The sequence below is a fragment of the Dama dama genome, chromosome 4 (assembly GCF_033118175.1).
Source record: "Dama dama isolate Ldn47 chromosome 4, ASM3311817v1, whole genome shotgun sequence".
Classification (NCBI taxonomy): Eukaryota; Metazoa; Chordata; class Mammalia; order Artiodactyla; family Cervidae; genus Dama; species Dama dama.
The window spans coordinates 65,613,538-65,632,915 of record NC_083684.1 but is presented as its reverse complement, the minus strand read 5'-3'; the positions used below and the strand labels follow the sequence as shown (position 1 = coordinate 65,632,915).

At 42.4% G+C, this 19,378-nt stretch overlaps 1 protein-coding gene across 1 annotated transcript; it reads right to left on the bottom strand.

Moving 5' to 3' along the window:
- Window positions 1–3,921: 3,921 nt before the first annotated feature.
- On the bottom strand, window positions 3,922–19,171 carry LOC133054776 (zinc finger protein 347-like). Its single transcript, XM_061140085.1, has 4 exons — window positions 19,138–19,171; window positions 14,611–14,683; window positions 11,194–11,320; window positions 3,922–8,511 (listed from the first exon to the last, which is right to left on the bottom strand). Exons 2-4 carry the CDS (start codon window positions 14,623–14,625, stop codon window positions 7,496–7,498), a joined length of 1,158 nt encoding a protein of 385 aa, XP_060996068.1. The 5' UTR covers window positions 14,626–14,683; window positions 19,138–19,171; the 3' UTR covers window positions 3,922–7,495.
- Window positions 19,172–19,378: the final 207 nt, after the last annotated feature.

Below are 19,378 nucleotides of genomic sequence, written 5' to 3'. Positions count from 1 at the left end.
GGATAATAACCATCAAAAGTAAGGTTTCCTGCTCATGACATTCCGCTTCTTCAAGGATCAAGTTTAGTAGTCACTGCAGTGGCCCACCTACAGTGCACCCTGAGGGGAATGCAGGACGGAGAAAAGCAGGCACCGTTCTGTGCTTTGGACATTCTGGCCTTGGTAGACCAGGAAGGGCCGCTTGGGCCCATCATCCTCCTCAGCAGCTCCAGGTAAGTTTTGGGGATTCTCTCCTGGTTTCAGGTCACCCAGTTATTGGTTGAGGACACCAAATTTTATATGGCACTATATTAACATACATAGCCCTCCAGTTAAAATATACATGCAAATCCTGGTTGAAAGATACTGGGATTTCCTCAGTTGAAAGACACTTCGTGGTAAAGAATCCACCTGCCAATGCACTGGACACGGGTTTGATCCCTGGTCTGGGAGGATACCACGTCTCTCGGAGCAACAAGCCTGTGCAACACAAGTACTGAGCCTGTGCTCTAAAGCTTGCGTTCTGCAACAAGAGTAGCTACAGCAGTGAGAAGCCTGCACAAAGCAACTAGAGAGTAGATCCTGCTGGCTGCAACGAGAGAAAGTCCACGTGCAGCAAAAGCAAATCAGCACAGCCCGAAACAGAAAAGACATTGAGTACTGCGCACTGACCAAAACAAGGAGGGTCAGGACTCCTGTCTGCAAGCAAGCCCCTGCCAAGTTTATGTATTTTATGAACAGAATTCATAGCCCCTGCTTGCTGCAAGGAGAAAAGCCAGTGCAGCAGTGATGACCCACCACAGCCAGAAATAAATTTAAACATTATTAAAGAGAAAAAAAAAAAAGCCCTTTAATAAGAACTGCATTCGACTTTATAAAAAGTGTTTCTGTTCCATGCTTTTCATGACATAGCTTCAAATATTTTTGTGAAAAACTTGTATACATCGTAATATATAATACTTATATCAGTACTTCCTCAATGGAAGGGAATGTTAGCCAAATTACTAGAGAATCATTTGATGGTAATTAGGTAGTTTACATTTTGTTTAAACATTGTAATATATTTTCTTTCTTCTGTTGTTCCAGCAAGCTGTCAGATGTGGACAAGACTGTAAAATATAGTCTTGAGAAGTTTATTTTCACCAAAATTATCAACTTTGCACTATTTATAAATACTTCTACATGTATTAACTGACTGAACTCAAGTTCTAAAGGAACTTTCTTCATATTTATAAGGCATGTACTATGTCCCCTGTCACTACCTTATGTGCATTGTAATCTTACAAGTCTCAAAATAACCTATAGACTAATGTATTTGTTAGTATAAAGCAGGGAAGAAATAGAAATTAAACATTAAATCTAGGTCAAAACATGTGGACAGACAAAAAGAATGCTAAGGAAAAACTACTGAGAAAACAAAAGAAATAGGGTGGCATGATTTGAAAGACTAGCATTCAAACATGTATATTACCATATACAGAAGAGACACACAGTGGGAGTTTGATGTATGACACAGGGCACCAGAGCCACTGCTCTGTGAAGACCTGCAGAGATGGGCTGGGGAGGGAGGTGGATTTAGGAGGGAGGGAACCTATGTATGCCTACGGCTGATTCATGTTGATGTGTGGGAAAAAACCATCAAAATATTGTTAAAAAAAAAAAACAGCAGGAATTTTACTACAGCCGACAATGAACCATGGACCATATTACTTATTTCTATAATGTGACATCAACACTTTAATATCCTCTGGAAAACTGGACTTCTATTTAGTAATTATTACCTAATAAATATTTCCAACCATTAATGTTCATTAGGCTACTGTAAAAATACCTTAGGCAAGAGACAGTAATTAGTAATTTATCTGTTTAGTAAGATAGATAAATAGTAAGCTACTACCATCTTCAAAAACCATGTAGAACAATGGAACATATGGGTACAGCAGGAAAAGGAATGTTATAAATTCATAGCATGAGTAAACATTCAGTGTTTTCTTACAGTCTCACTGTGGTTTTTCCATGTTTGACTACTGACTCCTTTAGACTTTAAAAACAACCGCTTCCTGTGCTGCCTCTCTGGGCAGGCTGAGAAAAAAAGACTAAGGCCCCCTTCCTTTGATACCAAGTGGTAACTCACCAGAGCAGGTACCTTCTCCTCCTTGTCATCAGTAATCATCTTAACACTCCACGAATGTCACCATTCCTTGTTAGTCAAGCTTTCTCCCCCAGCAGCTTGGAAGTCTACCCTGTTCCCACTAGAAAGCTTCAGCAGTTAACATTCTCATAACATTTTAGCATATGGCTGTATCTGTCTCAATATCCAAACCAAACTTTGGGTTGGTTCCATCTTGTTCCAGTGGGTGACAGCAAAGTAACAAGAACCAATACGTTGGGAACTGAATGTAAGAAATTTCCAGTTTTTCAAACAAAAAAAAAATTCCCATCATATAATGTGGATTCTAATTATTTCCACGGCTTTCCTGGTGGCCCAGTGGTAAGGAATCTCCCTGCCAATGCAGGAGACATGGGACTCCAATACTCCAATTGCATGTCTCGAATGCAGGAGACATGGTTGGGGAAATTCCCACATGCTGTGGAGTTACTGACCCTGCGAGCCACAACTATTCGGCCAATGATAAATAATAAAAAAAAAAAAAACAAAAAAACTTTCAGAATGCTCCAAGTTCAAAAAGAGCTATCACTTTTAACGTTATTTCCAAAGTTTTTTATTTCCTAATTTTTGCCCATCTATTATTCCTATTTTCACTTCATGTGAATTCAGTTCAGTTCAGTCTCTCAGCCATGTCTGACTCTTTGCAACCCCATGAATCACAGCACACCAGGCCTCCCTGTCCATCACCAACTCCCAGAGTTTACTCAAACTCATGTCCATCAAGTCGGTGACGCCATGCAGCCATCTCAACCTCTGTCGTCCCCTTCTCGTCCTGCCCCCGATCCCTCCCAGCATCAGGGTCTTTTCCAATGAGTCAACTCTTCGCACGAGGTGGCCGAAGTATTGGAAGTTTCAGCTTCAGCATCAGTCCTTCCAGTGAACACTCAGGACTGATCTCCTTTAGGAGGGACTGGTTGGATCTCCTTGCAGTTCAAGGGACTCTCAAGAGTCTTCCCCAACACCACAGTTCAAAAGCATCAGTTTTTCGGTGCTCAGCTTTCTTCACAGTCCAACTCTTACATCCATACATGACCACTGGAAAAACCATAGCCTTGACTAGACCTGAACCATGAACTTCCAGATGTTCAAGCTGGTTTCAGAAAAGGCAGAGGAAGCAGAGATCAAATTGCCAACATCCGCTGGATCATCGAAAAAGCAAGAGAGTTCCAGAAAAACGTGTATTTCTGCTTTATTGATTATGCCAAAGCCTTTGACTGTGTAGATCACAATAAACTGTGGAAAATTCTGAAAGAGATGGGCATACCAGACGACCTGACCTGCCTCTTGAGAAACCTATATGCATGTCAGGAAGCAGCAGTTAGAACTGGACATGGAACAACAGACTGGTTCCAAATAGGAATAGGAGTATGTCAAGGCTGTATATTGTCACCCTGCTTATTTAACTTATATGGAGAGTACATCATGAGAAACGCTGGGCTGGAAGAAGCACAAGCTGGAATCAAGATTGCCGGGAGAAATATCAATAACCTCATGTAAACTAGGCACATGCTATTAGTTTCATCTGGGCACAAAAGAGGACATCGGGAAATATAATTGCTCCACTATGGACAGTGTGGAGAGAATAACTCAAGAGCAAATTATTAGTATATAATCCCAAAATTGTCTATTCTTTTATTTCATCATGAAAAGAAATTCTTCTACCTTCTTTCCACCTTGGAGAGCCTTTGGTGCCTTGCTAGTTTCTGTTATGAAGAACTGAGATGGCATAAAGCTGTGTAGTTGGAAGAAACATGATCCATTCTGAGTTATGGAACAAATGATACAAACTTTATTAGAGCACAAGACTTAGGATACATTCTGAATAAAACAGAGGCACAATATAAACGGCAGCAATTAATCTGAAGCAGATACACACACATACTTTTCTGGTCCTTTTGACTAAATTTTCTTCAAGAAAACTGCTCTCTTCAATTTCAAAGAATAAGTTTCCACTGATCATTTATATACAACAGCAATTCCCAGTTAAGGGAGAAAACAACCAGCATTTCCCTGGTATAACTTCTCCCACATAATCAGTCCCCAATAACCTGTCAACCCTCCTCCCAAGAAAAGCCCAAGTCCTGTAATGTCTAGCCTGCCCTTTTCATGGTCAAATGGTACAGCATTCAGTCCCATAACCCAAGGTGGCCTCTCTACGGAAGGGCACCCTCAGCATTTTAAGAATGATGTCTTAGCTTTTTATATGATTCTCTGTCCCTCACTGATTCTAATTCACACACCACTGAATTTGATATTTTAGTGGCCCTGTTTACCCACGAAAGACAGATATGAATGAACCACAGCTAAGGAAGTCTGCCCCTTCATCTTACTCATTTCTTTGCACAGACCATCATGAAAGTCTCAAAGAAAGCTATAAAAGCTTTCAAACCTTGCAGAAATGCCATAAAAAATAATGTCAACTTCTCAAGAAAACTCAATTAAATACACACTGAAGATAATGGGTCATTTCCACACGTTAAGTTAGAAACATAATTATTCTGTAGTAATATAGTAGGTTAATTGTTGAAAAACTAAGGACTTATTTATTCCTAAAATGAATTATCTCTTATGTGATCTGTTGTAACAACTGTCCAAAATTTTACCAAATTCATCACAGCTGTACGGATTCTCCCTGATAAGAATTTTGGGGGGAATCTTGAGGAAATATGGTTTTCTTCAATGTGTTTCCAAATTTGGTGTAACTGTACAGTTTCTGACTTGCGTGAATCACTTCATTATGTCCAAGGGGTGAATATTTGATGGAAAAAAACTGCACAATATTCATTACCTGTGCAAGCTTGCTCTCCATATAAAACCACTCACGTTTCACAGTTTTGATCTTTGGGTTAAAGCTTCAGTGTGCACATTTTGTGTGGTTTCTCTGAAAGACATATATTCTGAAGTCTAGTGCACTCTGAACCCCAGAGAAAGCCCTTGCCCATCCATTTCCAAGACTCCTCTTTACTATGGACTCTTACCTAATACTTCAATCCAAGGTGAAACTTTTTCCACTCCTGTTGCATTTGTAAAGCACTCCTCCAGGTATGTTCCCCAACTTAGACGTTTGAGTAAAATCCTTTACACAAATACTCTATTTGTGTGATTTAATACCAGAATATATAGTCTCAGATACCTAAAGAGTGAGAGGCAATTTTGAAAATGATCACAGTCATTGCATTTCTAAGTAAAGTGTTTGGTGAACCCTGAGTTTGAAGCAGTACCAAGAGGCCTTCCCACATTCTGTACACTGGAAAGTTCTCTCTAGGATGGATCATCTGATGGTTGGTGAGATGTGAGCCCCGAGTAAAGGTTCTACACCCTCATGTCACTTGTAAGTTTTCTCTCCAGGATGACTTCTTTACTGAATCCTAACTTCAGATTGTCTAAAAACCCTGATGCATTCATTTCATTGATACAGCATCTACCTAGGGAATATTCTCAAGAAGCCGAAAGTGTAAACACCTGAAAAGCCTGGCCACATTGATTGCATTTGGATGTTCTCTCCAGTATGGATCACCTGATGTCTTTTTAGGCCTGACTGCCACGTAAAGGATTTGCCACCCTTGTACACTTGTAAGGTCTCTCCATATTATGAATAATCTGATGATGGGAATGATCAGCCTATTACTGAAGCTCTGGCCACACGCATTATATGACCCCCTCCAATCTAGACTGGAGGGACTGACTGCGCTCTAAATGTACAGCTTCTCACCAGGATCAATTTTGTAAAAACCAAATGTCTTCCAAAACACATAAAACACACACTACGTGGGTAAGAATTCAGTTCTAATTAATTACCTGATGGTTAATTATGTCTGAACACAGAATCAAAGCTTTGCCACACCTTGCACATTTCATTTGACTTTTCTGAGTGTCAAAAAGTTGATATACTTTACTGCATTTACTACACTTGTAAGGTTTCATTGACATGGACTCTCAGACGATCTGCAAAGTCATTCCTTGTGACTGAAGGGTTTGTCACATATATTACATTTATGTGGTTTATCTCCTCTAGGAACCACCTAACGGTCAGTTAAGGCTGAGCAAGCACTAGAAGCTTTGCCACATTCATTTCATCTGTATGCTTTCTATACAGTATGAATTCTCTGATGAATTATAATGCCTGAACTCAGATTAAAGGTGTTGCCACACTCATTACATTCGCACTAAATGTTTATCACAATGTTCCATTTGTACATTTTTCTCCACTAAGAATTATCTGATGACTTCTAAGATAGTGTTTCAAATAGCACTGGCCACATACAGCACATTTCTATGCTTTCTCTCCTACATGACAGTGAGTTAAAGCTGACTGTTCACTAAGATGTTTGTCATAATTTTTACATTTCTAAAGTTTCTCCCAAGAATGAATTCTAGGATGAACTGCAAGGCTTCCAGTATGACTAAAAGCCTTGCAACACATATCACATTTACATGGTTTCTCCCCAGTATGAATTCTCTGATGAATTCCAAGTTTTGCAGTTTGATTAAATGTCTTGTCACATACATCACATTTACATGGTTTCTCTCCAATATGAGTTCTCTGATGAACTGCAAAGTAAGAGCTGGAACTGAAGACTCTTCCACAAAATTACATTTCTATGCTTTCTCTTTTATATGAACTGCCTAATGGCGAATTAAGGATGATGGTGCACTAAAATGTTTGTCACAACTGTTACATTTGTAAGGTTTCTCTCCAGTATGAATTTCCCGATGAAGTGGAAGGTTTCCATTTATACTAAAGGCCTTGCCACGTACATCACATTGATATGGTTTGTCTCCAGTGTGAACCCTCTGATGAATTGCAAGTTCTGTGCTTCGACTATAACCATGGCCACATACATCACATTTATATGGTTTATCTCCAGTATGAAGAATCTGATGAAGCGCATGGCTTGCTTTCCAACTAGAGAGAAAGAGAGAGAGAGAGAAAAGGCCTTTCCACACACATCACATTTACATGGTCTCTTTGCAGTATGAGTTCTCTGATGAACTGCAAAGTAATGCCTGGAACTGAAGACTTTGTCACATAAAGTACATTTACATGCTTTCTCTCCTGTTATGAACTGCCTGTTGTTTAGTTAAGGATGACCGTGTACTGAAACTTTCGTCACAATCGTTACATTTGTAAGGTTTCTGCCTAGTATGAACTCTCCGATGAATTCCAACATATCCCTTTTCAGTAAAGCCACGGCCACATACATCACATTTATAAGGATTCTCTCCAGTATGAATTCTTCGATGAACTGAAAGGCTTGCATTTACACTAAAGGCCTTGCCACACACATCACATTTATATGGCTTCTCGCCAATATGAACTCTCCGATGAACTACAAGTTGTGACTTTTAAGTATAGCCATGGCCACATACTTCATATTTATATGGTTTCTCTCCAGTATGAAGGGTCTGATGAACTGTATGGCTTGCTTTTCGACTAAAGGCCTTTCCACACAAATCACATTTATATGGTTTCTCTCCAGTGTGAATTATCTGATGATTTTGAAGGTGTGTATTCTGTTTAAAGCAGTGGCCACAAACATTACATTTATATGGTCTCTCTCCAGTATGAACTCTGCGATGAACTTGAAGAGATGTATTTCGTTTAATGCAGCAGCCACACACATCACATTTATATGGTTTCTCTCCAGTGTGAATTATCCAATGATTTTGAAGGTGTATATTCTGTTTAAAGCAGTGGCCACATACATCACATTTATATGGTTTCTCTCCTGTATTATTTCTCCGATGAACTGCATGGGTTGCATTATCATTAAAGGCCTTGCCACATATGTCACTTTTATATGGTTTCCTTCCTATATGGATTCTTTCCTGTCTAGGGAGTTTTGAGTCCTGAAGAAAGGTTGAGTCACACTCATTAGGGTTTTTCTTGTATGCTTCCTGGTCTGGTGCCTGTTCTGAGGGATGTGTGACAGCACTCTCATGTTTATGAGAAATGCCTCTGTGGACACGAGTTCTCTGAGGTGGCAAACCTGAGGCGCTACTGTTGATATTCGTCACAACTTGACTACATTCAAAAATTGTTCCTTCAGATTGAACTATCTGCAATTCATCTTGAAAGCTTGATTCATGCCTTTCAACAGACTTATTTCCTGTATCATTTCTACTCTGATCTCTTCCATCAGTGAGATTTCTGTTATGGGATATAGACATTCCTTTGTCATTTCTTTCATTACCTGTCCACAGACTCTCAAAATCATGTATAGCTTCCTGTATCTTCCCGAGGAAGTCATCTTTGATTTCATGGCTTTCAGCTCTTCCCAACATCACTTTTTGAGTAATTTCTCCTTTTCCACTGTTTCTTTTTCCTTGGAATTTCTTGACCATATGTATTTGAGACGTATCTACAAGATACAAAGAACTGCAGGTATCCTACTAATTACAATTCATAAATAAATTATTTTATGTTGAACACATGATACCAAAACTCATACCCATCCTGAACAAAATTATGAATATTCCCAAACATGATCTTTAAAACATAAGAAACAATAAAGGCATTGATCTCTGTTCGTTTCTAAGGCAAATCATTCAAAATTGCTGTTATCCAAGTCAATGCCCCAACCATTAATACCGAAGAAGCCGAAGTTGAAAGGTTCTATGAAGACCTACAAGACCTTTGAGAACTAACACTAAAAATAAATTTCCCTTGCACCATAGGGAACTGGAATGCAAAAGTAGGAAGTCAGGAGATACCTGGAGTGACAGGAAAGCTTGGACTTGGAGTACAGAATAAAGCAGGGCAAGGGCTAACAGAGTTTTGCCAAGAAAGGCACTGGTCACAGCAAACACCCTGTTCCAACAACAGAAGAGACGAATTTACACATGGACATCACCAGATGGTCAATACCAAAATAAGATAGATTATATCCTTTGCAGCCGAGGAAGGAGAAGCTCTACACAGTAATCAGCAAAAACAAGACCAGGAGCTGACTGAGGCTCAAATCATGAACTCCTTATTGCTAAATTCAAACTTAAACTGAAGAAAGTAAGGAAAACCACTAGACCATTCAGGTATGACCTAAACCAAATCCCTTACGATTATACACTGAAGGTGACAAACAGATTCAAGGGATTAGATCTGATAGAGTGCCTGAAGAACTATGGACTGAGGTTTGTCACACTGTACAGGAGACAGTGATCAAGATGATCCTCAATTTATACAGCATATTAAAATGAAGAGACTGCTTTTCCAATAAAGGTCTGTGTGGGCAAAGCTATGATTTTTCCAGTAGTCATGTACGGATGTGAGATTTGGACCATAAAGAAAGCTGAGTGCTGAAGAACTGATGCTTTTAAACTGTGGTGTTGGAGAAGACTCTTTGAGATTTCCTTGGACAATAAAATCAAACCAGTCCATCCTAAAGGAAATCAGTCCTGAATATCCATTGGAAGGACTGATGCTGAAGCTGAAGCTCCAATAGTTTGGCCACCTAACACAAAGAGATGACTCATTGGAACAGACCCTCACGCTGGGAAAGACTGAAGGTGGGAGAAGGGGATGACAGAGGATGAGATGGTTGGATGGCATCACCAACTCGAGGGACACGACTTTAAACAAGCTCTGGGAGTTGGTGATGGACAGGCTAGAGCCCATGTTTCACAGCAAGAGAAGCCACTGCAATGATAAGCCATGGGCCCTGCAACTAGAGAGTACCTGCTGCTCGCCTCAAATTGAGAAAAGAATGTAGAGCAATAAAGATCCAGTACAGCCAAAAAGAAAAGACTCTGCCTTTGGGTCTTTGGGTGACACAGCACCACTGGAAGGTGGTATACATTTCACACGTTAAAGAATGTAGGAGGAAGCTGGGCAGAAGAAAAATTTCCTGTGAGAGTTCACAAACACTAAACATCTGTTTTCCCACAGAACTTCCCATTTGGAGCTTCCCAAACACTATGAATGGTGTGGCTTCCTCTCTTGTCCTTGTGAGATCTGACCTCTGATCACACTGTTGATACCTTACAACTCATCTGGTTTCCAGACATTTGCACCTCATTCTACACAATCCAGGGATCTTCCTCTGCTACAAAAAAAGAGGTAAGATTCAGATCAGATACAGAAATTCTTGCTCAGATGAAATGCCATGTACTGTGACTTCTTCCAAAATCCAACCTCTCCTTTTTAACTAATGTATGTTACTTTCAACACTTCTGTTTATTCATTTATTTATATTGGTTATGGTGAGTGCTCATTGCTGCTTGGGCATTACTCGAGGTTTGGCAACTGGGGGTTAATCTCCAGTTACAGTGCTCCACTTCTCATTTGCTGTGGTTTCTCTTGGGTGCATGGCCTTCAGAAGTTGTCCCCTGTGGGCTCAGTACTTGCAGCTTCTGGTCTCTAGAGTGCTGGTTCAGCAGCTGTGGCACACAAGCTTAACTGCTCTGTGACATGTGGGATCTTCCCAGACCAGGGATTGAACCCCTGTCTCCTGAATTGGCAGGGGTAGAGTCACAGCTCTTTCATCAGCCAAGAAATGAGGACATTATAGACAGAGAGAAAAGCTCTTCACAAATTAATTTACTATCAGTCTTATAAAATATAGGAATATGCAGACAATCCCTGCATGGGGAAGATCCCTGTGGACAAGGGCAGGGCAACCCGCTCCAGTATTCTTGCCGGGAGAATTCCACCAACAAACAGCCTGGTGGGCTGTGGTCCATTGGGTTCCAAAGAGTCAGATATGACCACAGTGACAGAGCACACACACATGCAGATATGTAATTACTTTTGAAGAAATACTGAACCAAGAACACAGGGGAAGGAAAAGGGATTTGGATATTTCAAAGTTTGAAATCAGCTTAACAAATGCTCAAGCTGTGGAAAAACTCCTTGTGTATCACAGTGGGCAGAGCACCTGAAGAAAGGACAAGCTTATACTCCTGATGCCAATCACAAAGCTTTTCCACCTCTGAATCTACAAGGCTGTGAACTCAGTCAAGCGAAACAGGGGCTCCCAAGAGACACAGAGGGAAAATGCAGAGATACCCCAAACCAGATTCCAACTTCACAGGGAAGAGATCCTCACCCACAGACAGCAGATTCCTGTAGGTCTCCTCCATCACGTACCGGTACAAGGCCCTCTGAGCAGGGTCCAGGCACTCCCACTCCTCTGGAGTGAACCTGATGTTCACATCCTTGATGGTCAACTGAGTCTGAAATGAAAGCGCATTTCACTAACAGGTGCTAAGGAGGCTTCTTATTTTTACACAAAAGGAGAATAAGTGAGAGGGATAAGGTTCAATTCAGTGGAAGTAATATTCTGATAGATCTATTAAAAGCTATTTGGAACACACTGTTGGTCTCTAATTTCCTGTTTTCTCTTAAGACTATGATATACTCCAATCGACATGAACTTGTCATTTGTGTGGACAATACATGAAAAACATACAAATAACATTCAACAATGAGTTGCCCCTGTAACAATGAGTTGCCCCTGTAGAAGGGTTACATTTTACACATTGGGTGACATTTAATATCTAGCTGAGTTACAACAAGAATGGTATCTTTAGAGATGACAAGTCCACAGCGGCTTTAAAAGAACACCAGATCTTACATTGTGAAGATGATGACACTATCACACTGACTATAGGGGTTTCAACACATCCTACACACTAAACATTATTCTAAACACTTTACACATATGATCTTGTCGTCAACATAAAACCACATTAGAGAAAGATCTGTGTCCATCTTATGGGGAGAAAACTCAGTCACTCTAAGAAATCACTCATCAGCAAGTTAAGAAATGAGGCAACAGCCCTTGAGGTCAGGTGGTTAAGCCTGACAAAGAATAAAAAGCTAAGTAACAGAGCAGGAAAGTGCATGCACAAAGAGTTCCCTGAGAATACCTTAAACAAGAAAAAGACAACTGAAATGCAATGGAACAGTATAAATAGTCACTGTATAGGGTCGCCCTCTCCCACCAAACCCACAACATGTCAATAATCTTACTACTATTTCCATCAATCATGTGATGAGGTAGAAAAAACTTAAGGTCATGGAATACACTTAAGATACAAGCACAACTGCTACAAAGCATAAAACATATTTAAGACATGATGCTTTGTAATAAAACCATGGAGTTACATAACCATGCACTCATGCATGCACATGTAAACACACAACTGGTTGAAACAAGGAAGACCTGTCTTTACAGTTTTTTCTTTCATTCAATCAAAATTTATTGAGCAACAACTCTGTGCCCCAACTTGGAATACAGCAGTGAACATGATGGAGCTTACAATCCAGCAGCCAGTCAGCCAATTATATCCATAATTTTAACATTACTACTGTAATAAGTGCTCTGAAACAGGCCTGGTGATAAGGGAAGATTTAACAGAAAGTCTTGACCTACATTGAGAAGTCAGACAAGGTCTCTGTGAGGAAGAAACACTTAAGATTGGCAAGATGGAAAATACAAAAGTGAGGCAAGCAGAGAGAACAGCCTGTGTGCTGACTCTGAGGCAGGAAGATATTCAGTGAACAGAAAGTCAGCCAGTGTGACTGCAATGTAGGGAATAAAGAGGGGTGATGTCAGGTAGAGGCTGATTTCTGAAAGGTTCTGCAAGGTCTGTAGATTTAGGACTTTATTCCAAAAGCTACTGGAAGCCATTGAAGAATCTGCCGGAGGAAAGTTAGACACTTAGATTTGTTTTTAAGAGCTCACTTGACTGAGTGTGGAGGTTGCTGATCAGTTGCTCAGTCATGTCAAAGTCTTTGCAACCCCATGGACTGTAGCCTGCAAGTCTCCTCTGTCCACAGGATTTCCCAGGCAAGAATACTGGAGGGGGTGGCCATTCTCTTCTGGAAACAGTTGCCTTTTGACACATTCTGGGATGACACTCCCATTTACATTTTAAGCATGTATATTTCCCCATCTCTGGGACATTAAAAATGAATCAATTGCACTTCAGTAAGTATGTCAACAATCTATTTCTTCCCTAAAGCTTATTTATTTTGGTTATGCTGGGTCTTCGTTGCTGTGAGCAGGCTTTCTCCAGTTGAGGCTGCAGTGTATGGGCTTCTCACGGCAGTGCTTTCTCTTGTTTTGGAGCACAGGCTCTAGAGTGTGAGGACTTCAGGAGTGATGGTCCCGGGCTCTAGAGCACAGGCTCAGTAGTTGTGCCACATGGGCTTAGTTGCTTTGAGGGATCTTCCTGGACATAGGGTGGAACTGTGAAGCCTACTTTGGCAGGCACATTCTTCTCCACTGTACTAGGAGGACTCCTCAACATTATTTTATACTAGTTCAAAATAATAAAAAGTAGTATAAGCATAAAGTAACATATAAAAGACTCCAACTACAATCTTCATAACATAACATCTATTTAAAGGTAATATGAGGGCTTCCCTGGTAGCAAAGTGGTAAAGAATCCATTGGCCAGTGCAAGAGACATGGCTTTGATCCCTGCTCCAGTACGATCCCATATGTCAAGAGGTAACTAAGCCCATGAGCCTCAATTTCTGAGCCAGGCTCTAGAGCCCAGAAGGTGAAACTACTGAAGCCAGCCTCCTCTAGAGCCTGTGCTACAAGATGAGAGAAGCCACCACAATGCCCGCACACAGCAACTAGAGAGTGGCCACTACACAGAACTAGATAAAAACAACTACAGCAATGAAGAGCCAGTACAACAAATAAATATATTTAAAAAATAGTAAAATGATTTAATCCTTAAAGTTAGGTATCCAGTTATTAACAAAAACCAAAGTTTATCTTTTTATTCCATGAACAAAATATTGCATTGAGATTAGGAGAGTTGGGGAATTTCCTGGAGGTCAAGTGGTTAAGTACTCATATTCTATCGCATGGTTTCAGGTTCAATTCCTACTCAGGGAACTAAGACTCCACTAGCTGCATCATGTAGCCAGAAAATAAATTTTTTTAAAAATGCTGATTTCATAGTTTCAATTAGATGATATAATGAAACATACCCTAGCCCTGAAGTCTCTTTCTGATCTTTCCGTTCCATTCCCAAATCCTTAAGATTTTCAAGGAGGCTCAATTACTTTTAAATGTACTACACAAAGTCAGAACTGATTTCACCTTAGTGGCCCCTATCCATATTTTACAACGTACTGTGCATGTTAATACCTGACATCTACCTGCAGCTTCCTTACCCTGGTTGACAGAGAGCAGACAGCACACCCAGATGGGCCCTAAGCAATCCCTGCTGCTCAACAGCACTGAGACCCCGTCTCCAACCTGTGGGTGAGAAGCCCTGTCCAGGACGGTGTCCAGGGGAGCCTCCTCACAAGGGCCAGGTCACCGGGTCATGGGGAGGCGGGATCTAAGTGAGGACAACAGACCCTGAGGGAAGGTCTCTGATGAGTGTGCATGTAAAGGTGTGAGACAGGATACTCCAGAGTCAGAGAAGATTAGTGAGTCCAAAGATGGGTATTTCAGGAAGGACAGACTGAGAATCCACTGAGAATATGACCTTACCTGAGAAAGAGCCATGCCTGACTCCTGCTTTTTCCCCTCCCTCCTCTTCTGGGCGTCCTCAGGCAACAGGAGTCTTCAGATGGGTATCAAGAAAGTGGAAAACATGCTGTTTAGCACTTAGAGTCAACACAGCCCATTCCTGTGTCCCAACCACACACATAGGGAGGACCTCACCATGTGGAACAGACAGTCCCACTGTCTCAGGAGGGATGCAGAACAGTCAACTCCCGCACAGAGCCCAACAAGGGACTTTCCCACACTTTCCCTGGCATCACACTCCCCCTCCTGGTGAGGATCATGCACACAGTAGCAGGGGGCACCTCTAGTGACCCAACACCCTTTTCACTGCCTCTTCCCCAGGAACGGTTGAACAAGAGGGCTAAAAAGCAGAGACTACTGGGCGTGGGCATTGCAACAGAAACCTGCCTGAGCTGTAAATCCAAGAACACTGAGCATTCAGAATGGAGACCAAGAACCCGGTTCTCTTGGGAAAACCTGTCAGCTGCTGCAGACTTTATGCAGTTGAGGGATGGTTGGTAAAGAAGTCACAAGAGAGAGGTCCCATCTCACTAGCTCCTTTTCTCTGTGCTCACAGCTAACTGGCAGATACTTCAGGTCATTAAGGGGGTGTGCGGTTGTCGGATGGGGAGGTGTCTCTTTCATATACACTTAACTTCCAAACCTTCTGGCCACTCTAAATATAGTAAACTCATCATACCCTGCTCTGAGCACATGAACTGCTGGAAGGCAGAGCTGCTGTCCAAGATAGCAACTGGTCCCTGGATGGACAGAGCTTAGTAGACCTGGGGGCTGCAGTGAGCAGTCACACTGCAGACTAAAACAAGGTGATACCTCAAGACACTAAATCTATCGGGCTTTTCAGGATTCTTCAATCTTTTTGTTTTTGAGTAATGAAGTGATCACATGGGGTAAGGATCAATTAGAGTTGAAACGTCCAGAACAGATATGGGAACCATCATCACCTACCCTGTCCCCTCTGACTCCCCTGAGAATTCTTCAGCCCAACCCACAGTCCCAGTCCTCACCCCTAGAGTAAGATACTCCAAGCATCCAGGGAGGAAAAGGTACATGGGGCATCCTTCAATGAAGGGAAAAGAGAAAAGATTCCAAATAATCAAAGAAGAGCATCTCTGATGAAGGTGATTAATACAGAGGCAGTTAATCTGGTTAATGTGACAGCAAATATCAGAAGGAGATGGAGACCTCTCTGGCCCAGACCAGAAGGAACAGAAAGAGCAAGAGCCACAGCGATGTAATGACCAAAGGTAGGAGAAAAAACTAAGATCCAAGACAGAGAAGGTTTCAGTGTCTAAAAACAAGGACTAAGTGAATGTGAGCAGGACGACTGACCATGAGAACGGGGTCGGCTCCCAGGATGAGGCTGGAGACACTGGCCGCGACCTGAGGAGTCAGGATGCTGCCCTGAGGACACGGGGAAGCCAGTGGAGGTGGGAGGCATCGCTTCACATTGATCTTTATTCACAGAAGACGGCTCATGATTCTCTCTGACTCTGCGCTTATGTTCCTGCCTCAATCCCACTGTTGTCCTTGTTGCATTGTGGAAAACTGATTCATCTCAAATTCTAATGACAAGTGGCAACTCCCTCAAAGAACTGCCACACATAGTCACACACCCAATTTGGCCAATCATTTCAGGGGTCACTGTTGCTCACCTTCTGGACCTGAGTAAATATCATCAGATCAACTCATAGCTCACTAGTTACCAGACCACATGAAAGAGAGGAAAATGGACTGTCATACTAACTGCTTAAATTAGGTCCTGATTCAATAAAAAAGATCACTGACATCCTTACTAAGTACTCATGAAAACAGTCTATAACTATTTGTTAGTTACAAAAGAACATCTCCAAGATATAATGTAAAGAGACAGCAAAAGGGCCTCAAATAAATGTGTAACAAACCTAAAGTTAATCAGCTTATTAAAAATTTTTTCATTGAAAAATTCTGGTGCAAAGTGAAAGAAAATATTGTTAACGTAGAATATTTAGAAAACAATGACATGAATTAATGATAGGAGACGACCAAATCTTGTCAGAAGTCAATAGATGTTGATAAGAAAGTAGGTATTGAATGAACTAATCTTTATCACAAGCTACGAAAAGAATTTATTGTAAAGAAAGGAGAAAGCAAAAAGGAAAACCATCACTAAGAACATGTTCCCTGAAAGTTCCCTGAAAAGGTACCATGTAGTAACAGATTCTGATAATTCTTGGACCACTTCTCCTCTCCCACAACCTCTACTCCACACCAGGAAAAGGAAAGGGGGTGACCCACCTCTGAGAGAATCAAGTCAGTGCCTTAGCCCCCAACTCAAAAGACTCTGCACATGGATGCTATCTTTTAATACAAATAATTACAACACCCAGAAGCCTTACAGACAGTTTAGCAATTCTCATCCTCCTCTGTATAATTTAAAGGAGCAAGATTTAAATTTATTAGACTGTAAAGCTAAAAATCAATGTATCACATCTTAATTCTTTATCCAATCGATTCAGCACTCTTCTGGATCTAGTCCCCTCCACCACCTGCACACTACTTGTTTCCACTTCATAAGGTTTATCTGTTTCCCTATTTCTTTCTCCGTCTCCCTTCCTCTTCCCCTCTGCTCTCCTGCTGTGCCTGTCCTCCTCTCTACTTCCTCCCTGACTCCCATCCTGCCTCTCACTGCCATCTGTTCCCCATAAAGATGTTTTCTCTCCAACCTCCCTGATAATCCAAAATCTCCATGTATTTCTCCTTTTCTTCCTCCATCTCTGCCCCCCCTTCCTCCCAACTCTCTGGCACCTCCAAGTGCAATGATTCCTTTCAGCTCAATTTCTTTCTCTCTGCTCCACTCACTCAGTTCAGTTCAGTTCCTCAGTCCTGATGGAATCTTTGCGACCCCATGGAATGCAGCATGCCAGGCTTCCCTGTCCATCACCAACTCCTGGAGTTTGCTCAAACTCATGTCCTCCCAGTCAGTGATGCCATCCAACCATTTCATCCTCTGTCGTCCCCTTCTCCTCCTGCCTTCAATCTTTTCCATCATCAGTCTTTTCCAAAGACTCAGTTCTTCACATCAAGGGGCCAAAGGACTGGAGCTTCAGCTTCAGCATCAGTTGTTCCAATGAATATTCAGGGCTGATTTCCTTTAGGATTGAGCGGTTTGATCTTGCAGTCCAAAGAACTCTCAAGAGTCTTCTCCAACACCACATTCAAAAGCATCAGTTCTTCAGAGCTCAGCTTTCCTTATGGTCCAACTCTCACATCCATACATAACTACTTGAACCATACCTTTGATTGTATAAACCCTTGTCAGCAAAGTAATGCCTCTGCTTTTCAATATGCTGTCTAGGTTGCTCACAGCTTTTCTTCCAAGGAGCAAATGTCTTAATTCATGGCTGCAGTCACCGTCTGCAATGATTTTGGAGCCCAGGAAAATAAAGTGCGTCACTGTTTCCGTTCACTAGTAGTCCCCTTTCTCTGCCAGCAGGATATTGTCTGTAGGTCAAGGTTCCAACACTTGTATCCCCTTTGCGGGCTCTCTGTGTGAACTGCCTCTCCACTGTCGCCCTATTTGGGACCGCTGATTTACAGCCCTTCTCCCTTGAAGGCTATAGAAGAGGGCAGCAGAGGATGAGATGGTTAGATAGCATCCCTGGACTCAACTCCACCTCCCTATGTTGCACACATTTAACTTTCCAGAGACCCTGCTTTTCTCTAAGCTTCTCTCCTTGACCCACCGTTACCTTTAAAGCTCATGCTCTTCCATGTTGCTATCTCTTCCCAAGTTCGTCACCAATCCTCTTCGTTGCCATCGTTTCTCCAACATGCTTTCTTCAATTTTCTATTTCTCTCGGAGTCACTGTCTCTGCTTCTCCTGACCCTCCTGGCCTCCTATTTGCAGGGATGGCGACTGAATAAGAAGCCCCCACCCGTAAGAGACACATTCCAGGGGGTGGTATTTGGGACACAGAATCATGGGTGTCACGTGGCTGGCCCAGGCCACCTCCCCCCACACGGCCTGAGGGGCAGAACTACTGGCCTGATGAGAGGAGACGACTGAGCGGCTGGGAGTCTCAGGAGCGGGGCGGGCTCTCCAGAATCCCAGGACCCGGCAGAGAACCGGGCCTCTCCGGAAGCGGGGGCCGGCCCGGCCTCCTGGGACCGACAGCGCGAGCCTGGGGACCGCGGAGCGAATAAAGCCACATCACCCAAGAGAATTTCACGCGGTGCACAAAGGGCAGAGGGGTCAGTGAACTCAGAAATTGGTTTTAAGCAGCAAAGAGGTGCGAAACGAGGAGTCTCAGGGACCAAGCGCAGGCATCCGCTTCAGAGCGTATTTAAAGCAAAATGGAGGCGCCTCTTCGCCACACACGGACATCTGAATTTGCTGGTGGTGGTGGGACGGGCGCAGAGATTTAGATTTAGTAGCGACCCTCAACCCACATTACAGAGGAAAGACAACTAAGAGAGGAAGACTTGTCTAGAAAAAGAGAAACTCACTTTGCGCTGAGACCTCCGCTCGCCGCTCTCCCCTTCCGGGTATGACGCTGTGCGCACGCGCAGTGAAAAGGCGGAGCGGCAGCGGAGGCCGGTGGTCAGGGGCGCGAGCCGGAGAGACGTCAGGCCTGCGTGGGGACAGTGGGAGGGTGAGGCGGCCGGGGCCTCACTGCTGAAGGTGGCTGCAGTCAGGAAATGAAAAGACGGCCTGCTCCTTGAGAGGAAAGGTATCATAAAAGTAGAC

Bases quoted from the DNA above. Each gene is read 5' to 3' on its own strand.
- LOC133054776 (XM_061140085.1), bottom strand. The intron at 8,512-11,193 runs GTGAGGATCTCT...TGTATCTTGTAG, and splicing joins CAGGAATCTGCTGTCTGTGG to ATACGTCTCAAATACATATG.